At 39.8% G+C, this 15,552-nt stretch overlaps 2 protein-coding genes across 3 annotated transcripts; both read left to right on the plus strand.

The window, feature by feature from the left end:
• The first annotated feature begins 2,248 nt into the window (after positions 1-2,248).
• Positions 2,249-10,046, plus strand: LOC126797709 (serine/threonine-protein kinase CTR1). Of its 2 annotated transcripts, XR_007672461.1 has the most exons (16): positions 2,249-3,019; positions 4,144-4,445; positions 4,533-4,677; positions 5,175-5,278; positions 5,622-5,830; positions 6,309-6,692; positions 6,815-6,855; positions 6,938-7,006; positions 7,111-7,211; positions 7,320-7,398; positions 7,514-7,612; positions 7,851-7,919; positions 8,015-8,146; positions 8,367-8,461; positions 8,542-8,746; positions 9,463-10,046. XR_007672461.1 is itself a non-coding variant. In XM_050524410.1 (15 exons), the coding sequence occupies exons 1-15, from the start codon at positions 2,423-2,425 to the stop codon at positions 8,648-8,650; spliced, it is 2,535 nt and encodes an 844-aa protein (XP_050380367.1). In that variant the 5' UTR covers positions 2,249-2,422; the 3' UTR covers positions 8,651-9,125. The 2 variants fall into 2 exon arrangements, 1 of the variants encoding a protein (XP_050380367.1); XM_050524410.1 differs by lacking the exon at positions 9,463-10,046 and having other exon boundaries at positions 8,542-9,125.
• Positions 10,047-11,648: 1,602 nt separating this feature from the next.
• LOC126797740 (heat stress transcription factor A-3) lies at positions 11,649-14,604 on the plus strand. Its single transcript, XM_050524447.1, has 2 exons — positions 11,649-12,423; positions 13,335-14,604. The coding sequence occupies exons 1-2, from the start codon at positions 12,112-12,114 to the stop codon at positions 14,451-14,453; spliced, it is 1,431 nt and encodes a 476-aa protein (XP_050380404.1). The 5' UTR covers positions 11,649-12,111; the 3' UTR covers positions 14,454-14,604.
• The last annotated feature ends 948 nt before the right edge of the window (positions 14,605-15,552 follow it).

Genomic DNA, 15,552 nt, shown 5'->3' on the forward strand with positions numbered 1-15,552 from the left:
ACCTGCTCCTTGGTAAGGCTCTGACCCTCTTCTACTTCATGCTCATACTCTACTCGATTTTCCTCTCGACGCTCGCGACGGAACTGATGTTGACGCTCTTGTCTTTCGCCTGATTGAAGAAGTGCTAATGCTTTTTGTAAAGCTTCGACCTCGGGTATGTTCGACCGTCTGGAACTTCCAAGCGTGAACTTTCCCTTTTTAGCTTTCACCTTCTTCCTCCTTGCGAGTTTGACAAGCTCAACATCTGATTTATCAGCCTCATCACCTCTGGCCTCGTCCGCCTCACCGCCGTTGTTGTTACCGGCCATATCATTCTTGTTGGACCTAGCCTTTTTGGTGGCATTAGGCTTGTCATGGTTCTAGCTCTCGTAAATCCCGGTGGCAGTCCGTTGGATTCCCAACGTCTCTTCGATTTGCTTGAATCACTCATCCTGGCCCGCGAACTCTAAGCGAGCATTGTTCGCGTGCTCGTTAGCACCCATAACCAACTTCTTTAACCTGTCGTTGGTCTCAGCCATACGCTGACCCTGTGTCGACTGTAGTTGCGACACATTATCCAACGTTCTCTCAACTGCAGTCATTCGATTGCCGAAGGACTCCTCTAACGACTTGACTACCGTCGTCAACTCTTTGAAATCTAGTTGCATGTCTTCCGGTGTCGCCATCACTCCTAACGTCAGTAATGCCTCAACCGCTGTTAAACCTCAGCAAGTCGCTGTGTTATGAGGAACACAATGCGAATGCTCTGGTTTCGAGCAAGGGGAATATCCTCGCGAGTAAGGATTCCGGCTTGCTATCTTGACACGGTCCCACTGGGCGTGCCAAATGTTTGAGCTGGGGAAACAGATCCTCTTCAGAGAACAATCAGCAAGCCCCGGTGTCGAACTCTAGACGGTTCGACCCTTCGTTCTCTGTTGTTACCGGCGTGCCAGTACCTTTGAGTTAGGTACAACTATTGTTTCGTTTAACGATGATTGCGCTCACATACTGTCTTCTTCTCAAACGATTGCTTCGCAGTTGCTGATAAACCGCTGAAATTCGAATGACCTATACACAACCGGAGTTGCTAGGTACCTTTCACTCCACCTCAAGTAGATGACCGATCTTACTTTAGACCGCTTGGGGAAAAACAGAGCTTATATTGTGTCGTTATTCGTTAATAGAGGACTCTCTCGCGAATGGGATTTGCTGACTAGTGCAGACTTTTGTGTTTGCTAGAAGCTAGGCTAGCGACTCGATGGACTTGACTCTAGTTGCCGAGGTTAATCGGACTTGTTTGCTACATGCAGCGCGAGGCGTACATCTGGGTAGCTCCGCTCCGATGGGAGACTTGGTTGCCGAAGCGAATCGGACTTTTACTCCGTGTGGAGATTTGACTATGCGGTTGCGCGATAGTTTGTTTGACGTTGCGTGTGTTATTCTGCACATTCGACCCCCTTATATAGAGAACACAAATTGTTCTTTCTTGCGAATCAAGTCTTGAGAACCTCTTAGTTGATTTAGATTCACATTCCTTAATCAACTCAGATTCTATACAGCGATAGTCCCCTAAATCTATTACAATACGGCAGGTAATCTTGCTCTGTGATATATTTTCCCCAAATAACCGGTCTACGAGCCTAAATAGTCTAGATAATATCAGAGTATTATTTTAGGCTCACGTCACTTTCCTTTTCATGTCTAGCTAATTCAGGAGGGAATGATGCTTATAGTAAAAACATGGAGAGTGAGAGAGAGTACATTGAATGATGCATTAGCTGTCCCTGGTAGCCGTCCTCACCAAGATACATTGAACCCTCCCATACCTATGTGCTTAAATTAACAAAAAATCTATGCAATGTACCCGGATTTCATTAATCAATTACTACCGAATAGTCCCTAATCTGGTTCGGTAACATTTTAAAAAAATAAGTTTTGAAAATGTCAAAATTGATGTGTTTTTAATTTTTTTTTCTATAAAATTTAAAAATCTTATTTTTTTAATTTAATGTATTTTAAAAAATAATTTAACAAATATATTTTCATTTTATATTAAAAAAATAAAAATATTAGTATGAAAACGTTACCGAACACATGATCTCTCCCAATTCAATTTTTAACCCCCGAACGCAAAATTAAAAAATTCTCGAGCGTGTGGTGGAAAAAAAAACCTTTCCAAAGCCCGGCCCCCACAAGGAAAGCAAAACTGAGGGGATTAATAATTGTTAAAAAGCGGGAAATTACAATTAACCCCACGGAGCCTCACACCACCACCGCTTTCGCCTTTTTCTCTCTCTCTGACAGTCTAGAGAGAGAAAATTTCAGACCATTTCTGAAGGGGGAGGACTCGGCTCTCTTTTGTATCTTTGTTTTTTCAACCATGGCGGGTTTAAGCTAGCCTAGGTTTTTGTGACGGTCGCCGATTCTCGAAGCTACAATCCCGATGGAAATGCCCGCTAGGAGATCGAACTACACGCTTCTGAGTCGGCTCCCCGACGATCAGTTCACGGCGGCGTCGTTTTACGAGGCGGAGGCGAAGAATAATAACAACAACAAGCCCAAGGTGGACAGCAGAGCCTTTGATTGGGAGTCCGGAGGAGGAGACTACAGGGCGGCGGCGGCCAATCCGGCGTCGAATCGGATCGGGAGCGTGTTCTCGTCCGTCGGATTGCAGCGGCAGTCGAGCGGCAGCAGCTTCGGGGGGAGCTCGCTGTCCGGTGAGTACTACGCGCCGACTCTGTCTACCACGGCGGCGAATGAGATTGACGGATTCGGCTACGCGGACGGCGGCGGTGGCGGCGAGTTTAGAGGGAAAGTAGGGATGGATGGGGCGGTGGTGGGGCCTACGGGAGGCTCATCTTCAGGGAAGAGCTGGGCGCAGCAGACGGAGGAGAGTTATCAGCTGCAGCTGGCTTTGGCTCTACGGCTCTCGTCGGAGGCAACTTGCGCCGATGATCCTAATTTCTTGGATCCAGTGCCGGATGAGTCTTCGTCGACGAGGTCATCGAGCTCGGCCGATGCCGTTTCGCATCGATTTTGGGTATGTTTTGCTCTGATTTTTGATGCTCATGTGGAGTTTGATATTATTAGATGTTTGACATTTGAGTCAATGCAGTTGCTTGCTTTGAATTGAGGCAGTGCTGGTTGCTTGCTTTGAATCGAGTCAATATTTTGCATGAGTTCGTTAGCTTATTTGAGCTGAATTCTTAATGTTTAGTCTGGTGTAATTCAGTGACCTGCTAGGACCGGAAATGCATTTAGTTCATTAAAATTTACAGAAGATTGGTTAATCTATTCGGGTAGCAAATGTTCTTAGGCATGAAACCTTGAGAGTCGTCCAAACACCAAGTGCCCAACTAATGCAATCTTTTAGTCCTCAGAAAACAAGAAAGCGTTAGTTGTCCATGGAATTAAATGTCTTCCTCAAGCTCGAGCTAGCAGTAGGTTACTGAACCAGTGTGTTACTTCAGTCAAACCAAATAGGCATTTCTTACAGTATCTACTGCATTCTTCTTTTAGGAAAATTTTATTTTGTTGTGTGATCCCCGTGTAATTATACTTCAATTCGATGAGTGTTCATGTAAAATTCTTAAAGTATACCTAAATAAGAAGTCAAAAAGGAAGTGGTCATGAAAGAAATTGTCAGAAATAGATGCAAGTCAAATGCATCTATATGTCTTCCTTTTCAGTACGGGGATGCATGTTAATGGAAGAGGCTTTCAAATCATTTGTTATAGTTAAATCGGCTTTCTTTTGATACAATTGCAATGTGTATGATCATGCATATATTTATGTATATGTATATACAAATCTACACACCCACACACATAATGCCTCCTGCATGTATGCGAGCTATATTCTCTTTAGTCAGACTCGCTAACAATTTGATAGTTATGGTGTTTGAATTGGATCAAACTCGCTGATTTAGAAAAAATCACATTTGTCTCCAGATGCAGTCTTGATTCACATCCCAACAGCATAACATGTCAAATGTCTGACAAGAGATACATTTGTGTTCACAACCAGACATACACACATCGGTGAACTAATGAATATTAAGAATTGTTGGTTGAAAAATGCTTTAAACAAAATGTTCAACTTTGGAAATTTTTGTTGTTGTTGTTGTTGTTGTGTTGTAACATATGTATTTATAATGTGCGTCAGGTGAATGGTTGTCTGTCATACTATGACAAAGTGCCTGACGGGTTCTACCTTATTCATGGGATAAATTCCTATGTATGGTCTATGTGCACTGATATGCAAGAGACTAGTCGTATACCATCAATTGAATCACTAAGATCTGTTGATCCTGGAACCGGATCTTCTATAGAAGTGACCTTAATCGATCGACGTAGTGATCCCAGCTTAAAGGAACTTCAAAATAGGGTCCTCAGCATTTCTTGTGCTTGCATAACCACGACAGAGATTGTTGATCAGCTGGCAAAGCTTGTATGCAGCCGCATGGGGTAAGTTATCTGCACTTTCTGTCCACATCATTCTCGAACATCTGTGTCTGGCATTTATACCTAAGTGAGGTTTCATTGCTTTCTCAGGGGTTCAGCAAATGTAGGAGAGGCTGAATTTTTCTCTATATGGAGGGAGAGCAGTGATGATCTGAAAGATTGCTTAGGATCTGTAGTTGTTCCAATAGGCAGCCTTTCTATTGGCCTATGTAGACATCGTGCTTTACTATTCAAGGTAAGGTTCCAGTTAAATATAGCATGTCATGACCAAGTATTTTTAGTGTGATCTGTTTGTTTATTTATTGCCTTCAGTATATTTTCGAATACATACTTTAATAACCATCAATTAGGACATCACGATTCTACATGTTTTGTACAATAGTTATGGCGAGGATGACATTGTCAAGTCACCACCATTTTCATTCAACCTATATTCTGCTCTTCAAATTTGCAAACAGATTCTGTGTGTGTTCCATCATATTGTTGTTATATTATTTTAAGAGATACATAGATTAAACAGAAAGATGGTATGATTCTGGTATAGTATTATCATTAATAAACATATATATTTTTGCTGGGAATTGGCTGCATAAGATTCTAATTTTCATTTTACATATGGTTTATTTTCTTTGATCGTAATGGACAGAACGTTTAAACCTTAAGATATAACTTATTTCCTGTCAGTGAATTGTTATTATATGATTTAATCAAGCTTCATGTGTGGTCTTGAAGGTACTAGCTGACACAATTGACCTTCCGTGCCGAATTGCCAAAGGATGTAAATATTGCTCACAAGATGATGCATCCTCTTGTCTTGTTCGTTTTGGTATTGAAAGGTATGCTTTATTAACTATGGTATCTGTCAAAATCTCCGACAGGAACGCAACTTACTTTTCACACTCCATCGTGCATAATTGCTGGAGTCATGCAAGTTACCCCATGACAACAACTATATACTTGATAAGGTGTTGGAGGCGTTTAGGTTTCTTATATGTGGTGATAGTATAATCCATTAATGTAATATATGTCAGTACATATGTGTGTGTGTCTAGGAAAAAGATTCTGAACGAATTACAGATGAATATACTTTCTTAGATTTGAACTTTTGGAGATTGGTGTCAGTCTTCATTTTACTGCCTTGTATTAGTGATGCTGATTTGTTATAGTGTTTAATTGCAGGGAGTTGTTAGTTGATTTGATTGGGAATCCAGGATGCTTAAGTGATCCTGATTCCTTGGTAAATGGTCCATCATCCATCTCAATTTCTTCACCGCTGCGGCTTCCAAGAATTAGAACAGTTGAACCTGCCACTGATTTCAGGTCACTGGCCAAACAATATTTCTCGGATTGTCAGATGCTTAATCTTGTATTCGATGAAGCCGTGGCAGGTGATTTATTTAATCTCAAATTTTAATATACAGATGGGTTATAGTGGTTATGTGGGTGTTTACGTTATGGGGAAGATTTAATTTCCACTGTTACTATCTGCTTGACATCATGCCAATCTGGTGTTCTTCTCTGCATATATTTTTTTCTAATAAAGGAAAAGAATGTGTCGATTAATATTAGAATCATCCTTCTTACTAGTAAAAAAACCTTATGCTTGAATATTTGTCTGCATGCATGCAAATGGTAGTGCATAACGATTTTGAGTTGGAAATGAATTTTGCATACAGTTGTGTGATTGGGGTGTGCTTATGAGTTGGTATCAATAATATACAAGAATTCAATAATTCGTACTTCATTAAGCCCTTTCCTCTTTCCATATAATTCTGGCTATGTTGAGCTTGAATCTTGTTTCTGTGATTTAGTTATTGATCTCCCAAAGCAATTCTGTTTCGTATGTTAATGTTTTCATCATCACAGGAAGTGCTGGAAATGAGGACAACAAGGTTTTCTCTATGCATCCTAAGCAAAAGTTTACAGACGGAAACACCCCTTATCTGGCTTCAAGTCTCGATGATGACACTTCCCTACATGTTGATGATCGGAATCCCCAGTTGCTTAAACCATTTAATCCATCTCAGAACATTGTCCACCAAAGAACAAGGTTAAACGATCAAAATCCCCTAAACCGTATACCACCTGTAGGACATAGAGATATTTCAAGGTTGGATACAAGTGATGACTCGAGGTTTGTTGAGGGACTTCAAATGGTTCCTAGTAGACCAAATAAAGAGCTGACACTTGATGTGGATGATTTGGACATTCCATGGAGTGACCTTGTACTGAAGGAGAGAATTGGTGCAGGTAATTTATCCTCTTGTCCAGTTATTAAGTGGCATACCCAAGAAATCATCAGATGTTTATGAATTCAGTGAGGTCCTTAAAGGTATTATGAGGCTGTAAAAACTGACCCTGTGCATTTGCAGGTTCTTTTGGAACTGTTCATCGTGCTGATTGGCATGGCTCTGTAAGCACATTATTATTCACTCTGCCATTGTAAAATATAAATATATGTGTTGTTTATAACACTTTAATTGTGTGTATCGTAGGATGTTGCTGTAAAGATTCTTATGGAGCAGGAATTTCATGCCGAACGCTTTAGAGAGTTCTTAAGGGAGGTACATTGAAAAATTTGCGGTTGAATTTAATTTAAAGACATAACTATCTGCAGTTTGAGCATTTTTGATAAAATTTGGAATAAAGTTTCCTTCTTTTTTATCAGGTTACAATAATGAAACGCTTGCGGCATCCAAATATTGTGCTGTTTATGGGGGCAGTTACAAAGCCGCCAAACTTGTCCATAGTCACAGAATATCTATCAAGGTTTGTGATCTCCACCATAAAACCGTAAAAGTTAAAATACTACAAATGGAAATTTACATGCATATCAAACATTTGTACCACTTTACGAGCTTTGAATCCAACATGTAGGGGAAGCTTGTATAGACTGTTGCATAAACCTGGGCCAGTGCTGGATGAGAGGCGTCGGTTGAATATGGCTCACGATGTGGTCCGTATCTGAAGACTACAGTGATTATTATTTTCTGAGGCCTTATTTTTTTTTCCTGTTAATCTAAGTTTCAATTTACAGTTTTTGGCTTTGTGATTTGAATTGTTTCACACAGGCAAAGGGGATGAATTACCTTCATAGGCGGAATCCTCCCATTGTTCATCGAGATTTAAAATCTCCAAACCTTTTGGTTGACAAAAAATATACTGTGAAGGTATGTTCTGGCTGATCAACATATACTTTGCTTAAAATTGGGGTTTGGGATGGGTTGTAGATGGTAATTTAATTGGTAATACATAGATGAATTGATCTTGCTGCTTTATGTGTTTTTGGGCTCAAAAACTCAATTGTTTTGTTCTCTTTCTTTTTTTGTCTTTTCCCCCCTTAATATTTGTGGCGTGAATACTTTTTGTGCCTGTTAGTGATGTTGACAAGTTCCTAAAACCATGCAGGTTTGTGATTTTGGTCTTTCCCGTTTAAAGGCGAACACCTTTCTTTCATCAAAATCAGCTGCAGGGACTGTAAGTTCTCTTAAACAACTAAACAGACTACACCTTCATCTTATGGCTTCATGTATTTAGTTAAATCAAACAATGATACCTTCTTCTCTTATTAGCCTGAATGGATGGCACCAGAAGTTCTGCGTGATGAACCATCAAATGAGAAGTCAGATGTTTACAGTTTTGGTGTAATATTGTGGGAACTTGCGACATTGCAACAGCCCTGGGGTAATTTAAATCCAGCGCAGGTTTGTCTTTTAGGCAATATGATTTATGTTTCCACCCATACATACAACATGCAATGATGTCACTCTTATAAATTAGACAGAATATCCCCAAGGTTTGATGGCGATGTTATTGCTTTGACAGAATCGTTTAGAGTTTTACATTTGAGCTTATAACATACAAATAAAATGGTGTTTCTCAAATTACCATTGCTTGAGCTTATTTACCTTAATCATGTTGTAGGTTGTGGCAGCAGTTGGTTTTAAGAACAAAAGGCTTGAAATTCCACGTGATTTGAATCCTCAAGTAGCTTTGATAATTGAGGCTTGTTGGGCCAAGTGAGTTTAAGATTATAATGTGTATATTAAATGACATTCTTTAATCAACTACTTAGTCATTAACAAGGATCATGCTGCAGTGAACCCTGGAAACGACCTTCATTCGCTAGTATCATGGAGTCTTTGAGGCCATTGATTAAAGCTCCCACACCTCAACCTGGGCATGCAGACATGCCGATACTCACCTAAATGGGTTAAAACTCGAGAAGAGTCTTATTCATGCACATAATACAGCATTCTTTTAGAGTTGACGCCTGGCAAGATTACATGCTGTTCATTGTCCGGGTATGCCTAAACTTCCTCATCAGTTTTCTAACATGAGTAGCACTATTGATGCCTAGGTATCCAAAAGTTTGGAAGAACATCAAGGTGGGAATCTTGTACAGTAATAAATTTTCAACCCACATGCATTTCAAGATTATAACCTAGTACACTTTATATTCCCTTTCTCCATGGCAGCCTATGTGCATTAGTTAACTAGTATAGCATGTGACATCATGTATCCTCTAATCAATTGCATGATAGCCTCATTGTGTGTTGTACACAAAATAGCATGGGATTGATGTGTCCTTTAGTAATCACATGTGCAGCCTACTATGTGCAGTCTACTGATACCCAGTCATGTAAATCAGATCTTCAATTTGTCATTAGTTCAACATGGTTACTCTAAAAATCAGAGAAATGCAAGCATTTTTGGACGTTTGCCTCTTTCTTTGATGTGCATGCATGTGAATGCCCATTTAACTGCTGATAGTTGACTTTGGATATCTAATGTGGATTGCCTCTGGGGGATTTTGTCCTGCCAAGGATACCTTAGAAACTTTTGGTTTAGGTGTAGGTTTAGTGGGCTTGAAAAACCTTCGATTTACTATACCGCATGCTCTATATACAATCAAAAGTGTTAATCTTGTCCCTCTTTTTTACTTTTGTCTTGTTAAATTCTTGTATAATGAACTGGCTTCTGTTGATAGCTGATGTTCATTCTGTATAACTGGTTGCAGAGTCATTGTACATTACTGTTCTTATCGCCAATTGAGAATACTGATTCTTTATGCAAACCAAGGAACTAAAGTGCCAATGGTGTCTGCATTGCTATCCCTACTGAAAATCCCTTCCAAAATGATCATTCTAAACATCATCTCGGTGAAGCTGTATAATTTATATATATATATATATATATATATATATATTCATAAGTTTGCATGTAGAAAATGTCACTAGCTAGAATCAGACGCAGCTTTCTCAGCATGGTACACAACTAGTGCTAGTTTTTGCTTTGAGTGAAATGTAAAAGGGAGCAAAAAATTTCTGGAAGTTTCTATTTTGCTTCACAAGTGCAATTGAAGAAAACTGTAGGAATGCCGAATGCGGATATATAGCTTCAGCTGAGTATACTCTGAAGGATGGAGAGTAAGTTTCATGTAATATAAGAGAAGCTGAGAAGGTTGTACATGATAACCCTAGCTAATTGGCAGCCAAGTATGATAAAAAGATGGTAAAATCTGTTGGTCTAATTCGATGAAGCTAGAGGATTGGTTTCTATTATTTTGTTTTGCTGGATAGGAGGCCAAACAAATTTTATTATTTTTTATTATTGTAAACAAAACCAGCTGGCCAAGTAAGGGTGTCGACTAGGGGTGGGCACGGGACGGGACTGGGCTCATCCCACGTCCCGTCCCACTCTTTTGAATCGGGACGGGACGAGGCTTTTTAAGAATGCATCCCACTCGGGATTAATCCCGGTTGGGACGGGACCGGGACGGGACGGGACAAATCCCACTTTCCTATGAAGTTAAATAAAAACCTATATTTTTATTTTTTCATAATAAAGTAACATTCAATAATAAAATTTTAACAAAAAAATACATATTATGTTCAAAATATTATAATTTATTATTATTATTTGAGTTGATATAATTTTGGAGTTATTAAGAACATAAATTAATTTCATTTTGATACAAATATATAAGAATTTTTAAGTTTTCATTAAAGGTGGGACGAGACGGGATGAAGCGGGATATAAATTATTCGTTCCACGTCCCATCCCACTATTATGAAGCGGGACGGGATCGGGACGGGACATGTTTTTAGACTTTTGTCCCGTCCCTATGAATTTTGGGACGGAATCGGGATTTTCGTTTTTTATGCCCACCCCTAGTGTCGACCCTAGAGACCTAGATGGTTGCCAACTTCAGCAGTAGTTTTCATGGGCAAAATCCTTCAGCATTGATTGAAAGGCAAATGTTCAATTTATGTGAAATATGTGTTTCTTCTAATTTGTACGCAAGCATTTCCCAATTAAGTTATTTATGACCGTGCTGGAGTTCTTCACCGACGCAAAGAAGACGCGTGAAAGTTGTTATGCTTAACATGGAAATCTGAAGTACTGTTAAGTATGTATTCTGATCGTCTGATTTTTCTCGCACTTAGCAATAGTCTCGTGATGAACCAATGCTCATCATGTGGTTCATCTTTATTTGACTTGAACTGGAACGGTCGAGAGGATTGATACGACCGGATTTTATTCGATACCAGTTTGATCATAAATTCATCTCAAATGTAGTAAGCCAGTCAACGAAAGTTAAAGCAAGGCTCCTACATATTTATCGAGTACTGACTACTGAGTAGAAATGTTGGCATTTTATTAAAAAAAAAAAAAGAAAGAGGGGAGAAATGTGGGTGACATCGTGGCAAGTCTCTTGCATTAGCAGAATTTGGGATGAGAAAACGCAAGTTTGAGACTGCAACAGGCATCCAAGGCATCCAAAACACATCCAAGGGAATCCAGCATAAGGGCAGAAATGTGCGCTAGCCAGATACCGGACGCAATAAGCGCAGTCTGAAGACAAGTGGCCTTTCGACGTCGCACAAGTACGACGACATATCATCGGAGATCTTGTTCTGGGAGGATGATCGCGTCCGCCCCGACTTCTTCATTATTTATATCGATATGTCTCCCTCCTCAACTAACTTAGGAAAGTCCTAATGCACACAACCGACTCTGAAAAAAGAAGGTACTTACCTTTTAGGCATGCCAACCTTTTAATTATTTATTTTCATCATCTTTCCTTTTCTCTCTTTTTATTTTTATTTAATAAATTTGATACATGATTAAATCTCGTCAGCGAATCGGATCCGCCAAATCGTGTGTCCTCATTATAGGGAGCTCCAAATCCAACCTGACTGCTCTCTGATTGGTCACCCGTGATAGCTTCGCCCCCAAGTATCACTATTCCCGCCCTACCCAATCATTTTCCTCCAACACACCAAAATATCTCACAATATTCAACTCCAAAATATCCCTCCCCGGGACCCGCCCCCAGTCTCAACCAGAAACCTCCAGTGTAACTGATTTTCCAAGAACCTTAGCTCCAAGGAAACCAACACCCAGGTCGGCGCCAACAAAACCCCCTCCTCTCATATTCCAGCCAGCCCAGCCCCACCTGAATGGCTCAGACCGTCGATGACGACCCATCATCATCATCATCATTACACTTATATACACAGTGGCCTCCCCTCCACCGCCTTGAATTCTCCTTTCGGATTTTTCCTCTTATTCAAAATTTCCATATATACATCCCCATTTCCCCAACACCCCCTAACACACAAACCACAATTCCGTTTTGAGTTTTCTGTTACACCAAATTTCTATGTATCCCCGAGAGGATTCTAGTTCGGGTCTATTCCACCCGAAAGTGGCAGAGGCTATGGATTTAGAAGGGTTGAGTGACCAGGTGGCAGCGCCGCAGCCGCTTCAGTGTCTGCAGGAGACTCCGGTGCCGCCGTTTCTGTCCAAGACGTTTGATTTGGTGGACGACCCGTCGCTGGATTTGATCATTTCCTGGGGCTCTGCTGGAACCAGCTTCGTGGTTTGGGATCCTGTGGAGTTTTCTAGACTTGTCTTGCCCCGCAATTTCAAGCACAACAATTTCTCCAGCTTCGTTCGCCAGCTTAATACTTATGTGGGTACTTTGCAGTAGCACAGCTTCTCTTGGCTGATGTGATCTGTATGTAGACTTTTGTTTGTTCTCTGGTTTTGTTTTACTTCTTTTGTTCGTTCTGTTTTAGCTTTCTTTGAAACTATTGTTTTTCATCTCAATTGGGTTTGATGAGCTTAACTATGTAAAAATTTAGCTCAGGTTCTTATCACTATGTAAATTAAACTGTTGATGTAAGATTTCGGAGGAGTAGCTAGGCGGTTTTGTATAGGTAGTTAGCTCACAGTTTGTTGTAATTGATACTGATTTGTAATTGAGTTAATTGATCAAGGAAACAAGGATTCATTTGTACTATACGATTTGTTTGCAATAAAATGGATGCTTGTTTTCCTATATTGATAGAAAGATCGTTTGGTGAATCTGTTGTTTTGGTTTTTCTTGATATTCATGATGCTCTATCATGGTTGCTTTAATTCTATCTCTCCATGATGTTACTTTGGTGTCCGAACTTCTCAGGATTATGAAACAGATTTATAAGAATTCGTCGATCTTTAATATTAAACATAGTGTAGTCAGTCCTATGGAAATGGTAGAGGTCCTTCTTTTATTGATTTATTAATTAGGAATGGAGGCTTGCTAACGCAAAAAGAAGATCTTCCCCTCTGAGTTTGTACTGGAGTGGGGGTTCATCTTTGGCAGAGAAATCCAGGTTCATACTAAAATCAGTTATTGTCAATAGCTATATATATTGTCATATATGTGTGCTTTGTAGACTTTATAATGAAGTTCAGCTCCTCCAATACATGGAACTTGATGCTTTAAATTGTCTTGTGTGATCATCTGTCCTCTGTTTGAATAATCATAACTATTTATATAGAATTCATGTACTCTATATTTCCATTCCATTCTTAAATTTTTTGGGGTACTGTATTCAGGGTTTTCGCAAGATTGATACGGATAAGTGGGAGTTTGCAAATGAAGCTTTCCTGAGGGGCAAAAGACATTTGTTGAAGCACATCCAGAGGCGCAAGTCATCTCAGTCCTTACAGATTGGGAGCTTTGTTGGTCCTTCTGCTGAAGAAGTTAGGCCTGGAGTCGAAGATGATATAGAATCGTTGAGGAACCAGAGGAGTCTGTTAATGCAGGAGGTTGTTGACTTGCAACAGCAGCAGCGAGGTACAGTTCATCAGATGAAAACAGTGAACGAAAGGCTGCTTTCTGCTGAGCAGAGACAGAAGCAGATGGTTTCTTTCTTGGCCAGGTTGCTTCAAAACCCAGCATTCTTAGCCAGACTTCAACAGCAGAAAGAGCAGAAAGAGCAGAAAGAGCAGAAAGGTATAAGCTCTCCTACTATGCAGAGGAAATTTGTTAAAGCTCGTGAGCGTGAAGCAGGTATATCTGATTCTTATGAGGAAGGGCAGATTGTGAAGTACCAACCTGCTTGGAGAAACCATACCATGTCATCTGCAGTCCCGGATGTAAATCCAGTTCCTAGTGAAAACCAATCAGATCAGGGTATGCCATTTCAGTTTGAGAATGTTTCATTTGATGGGTTAACCGTCTCAGATGAACTAGACGTAAGTCACGTAACACAGGGATTTATCAAGACACCAGCTCAAGAGGGTGACAGGGCATCAAGCATAGTAACTGAAAGTCTACTATCAAAAGGCAAGAGCATTATGACCCAACAAGAGGTTAAACCGGAGCCGTACATCTCTTTCCAGGAGGATTTGATGAAGGAGAATACGTCTGAGGAACTCTCATTTCCGGGGATTGAAGGTATGGTCAAACCAGCAGATGATGTATGGAGTATGGGATTTGATGCCAGTGTTGGTATGTCAAGTTGTAGCATCGGATTTTGGGGTAATCCAATCAACTATGATGTGCCAGAGATGGGAATGCCAGATGGTTTGTTTGATATCTGGGACATAGGTGCACTGCAAGCAGCAGAAGGGTCAGGCATTGATATGTGGCCAGCTGATGAATCTGCATTTGATGAGCATGCACGTCAAGATGGACAGTCAAAAGATGATATAGCTAACATTGATCCATAGAGCTGCATATCTTGACCATTTGCTGCCCTTCAGATCCTAGTTGTTTTTAGTTGCAGGGTTTATTATTTGGACGATTTATTGATGAATATTATTAAGTTCTTTCCATTTTTCTCTATCATTAGCTTTAATTCATTTTCTTTATTATGTTTATTCCGAAATTTAGTTGTATCTATAGGAGATAATTCTTATGCATTCATATTTTTTTGGGATTTGGGTGGGAATCCATTCTGATTTATATTGAAGGTGAAAGCATTACTTCAGGTTCATTAGGATTCCAAATCTTCTCGCTAACAGATAATTTTGAGCTCTGAAAATTGCAGGTCTTTGAGACGGGCAGTCTGCAATCTGTTGGGAGGAAATATAATATAATACATCCTGTTATGATCCGGTAAGATACCTAAAAAGTAAATATAATACATGGATGACTGCCTTGTTCTAATATTGTTTTATTCGAGTCTTTATCAAGTTGTAGTTGATTCTTCAGTAAGTCCCAAATTTCTTCTTCTCTAGTCTGTTGAGATATCTTCCTAAGTTTACAGGTGCAGTGGTAGTGCATCTTATAAGCTCATTTGTGCTTTTGGACATATAGCCAAGAAGATGATCTGATGCTTGGAGCAATTTCTGAACCCACCTTCTGCTGTCACTCACCAATTAGTGTAATATCACTCCTTTTGAAGATCATTTGTTGTCTATATCAAAAGGAAATGTGAAATAAAATGAAGGAGAAAATAGTTGCAACTCAGACCACTTAAAGCAAAGGCTCTTCAATCTCCTTCAGAGTTTGTAAAAATTGCAATAAGCACTCCGTACTGGGATTACCTTTTACTTTCCTTTGATTGTTTTTTTTCTTGGCCAGTTACTTCCACCACCATGTTGGCCTCAGCTAATAGTTCAGACTTCAGAGTCAATCTTCAGTTCGGGATGTGAAACTTATGAAGAGTTTCAACTGAACTTATGTTCATCAATGTTTCCTATTTTCCATTTGGGTGTTGTTAAATGTACATAATGAAGATTCAAACTGACGGCGGGGGGCTGGATGGTTGAAAATTCAAACTGACTGAACATACAGATTTAAGATCCATAATCATTGAGCCACAAC

The sequence above is a fragment of the Argentina anserina genome, chromosome 6 (genome assembly GCF_933775445.1).
Source record: "Argentina anserina chromosome 6, drPotAnse1.1, whole genome shotgun sequence".
In the NCBI taxonomy this organism is placed as follows: domain Eukaryota; kingdom Viridiplantae; phylum Streptophyta; class Magnoliopsida; order Rosales; family Rosaceae; genus Argentina; species Argentina anserina.

What these genes read in the sequence shown, in the direction of transcription:
- LOC126797709 (XM_050524410.1), top strand. Translation starts at nt 2,423, where the DNA reads ATGGAAATGCCCGCTAGGAGATCGAACTACACGCTTCTGAGTCGGCTC. An exon ending in TTAGAGAGTTCTTAAGGGAG is followed by an intron (nt 7,007 to 7,110) that starts GTACATTGAAAA and finishes CTTTTTTATCAG; the next exon opens with GTTACAATAATGAAACGCTT. An exon ending in CAAAATCAGCTGCAGGGACT is followed by an intron (nt 7,920 to 8,014) that starts GTAAGTTCTCTT and finishes TTCTCTTATTAG; the next exon opens with CCTGAATGGATGGCACCAGA.
- LOC126797740 (XM_050524447.1), top strand. Translation starts at nt 12,112, where the DNA reads ATGTATCCCCGAGAGGATTCTAGTTCGGGTCTATTCCACCCGAAAGTG. An exon ending in TTCGCCAGCTTAATACTTAT is followed by an intron (nt 12,424 to 13,334) that starts GTGGGTACTTTG and finishes TACTGTATTCAG; the next exon opens with GGTTTTCGCAAGATTGATAC.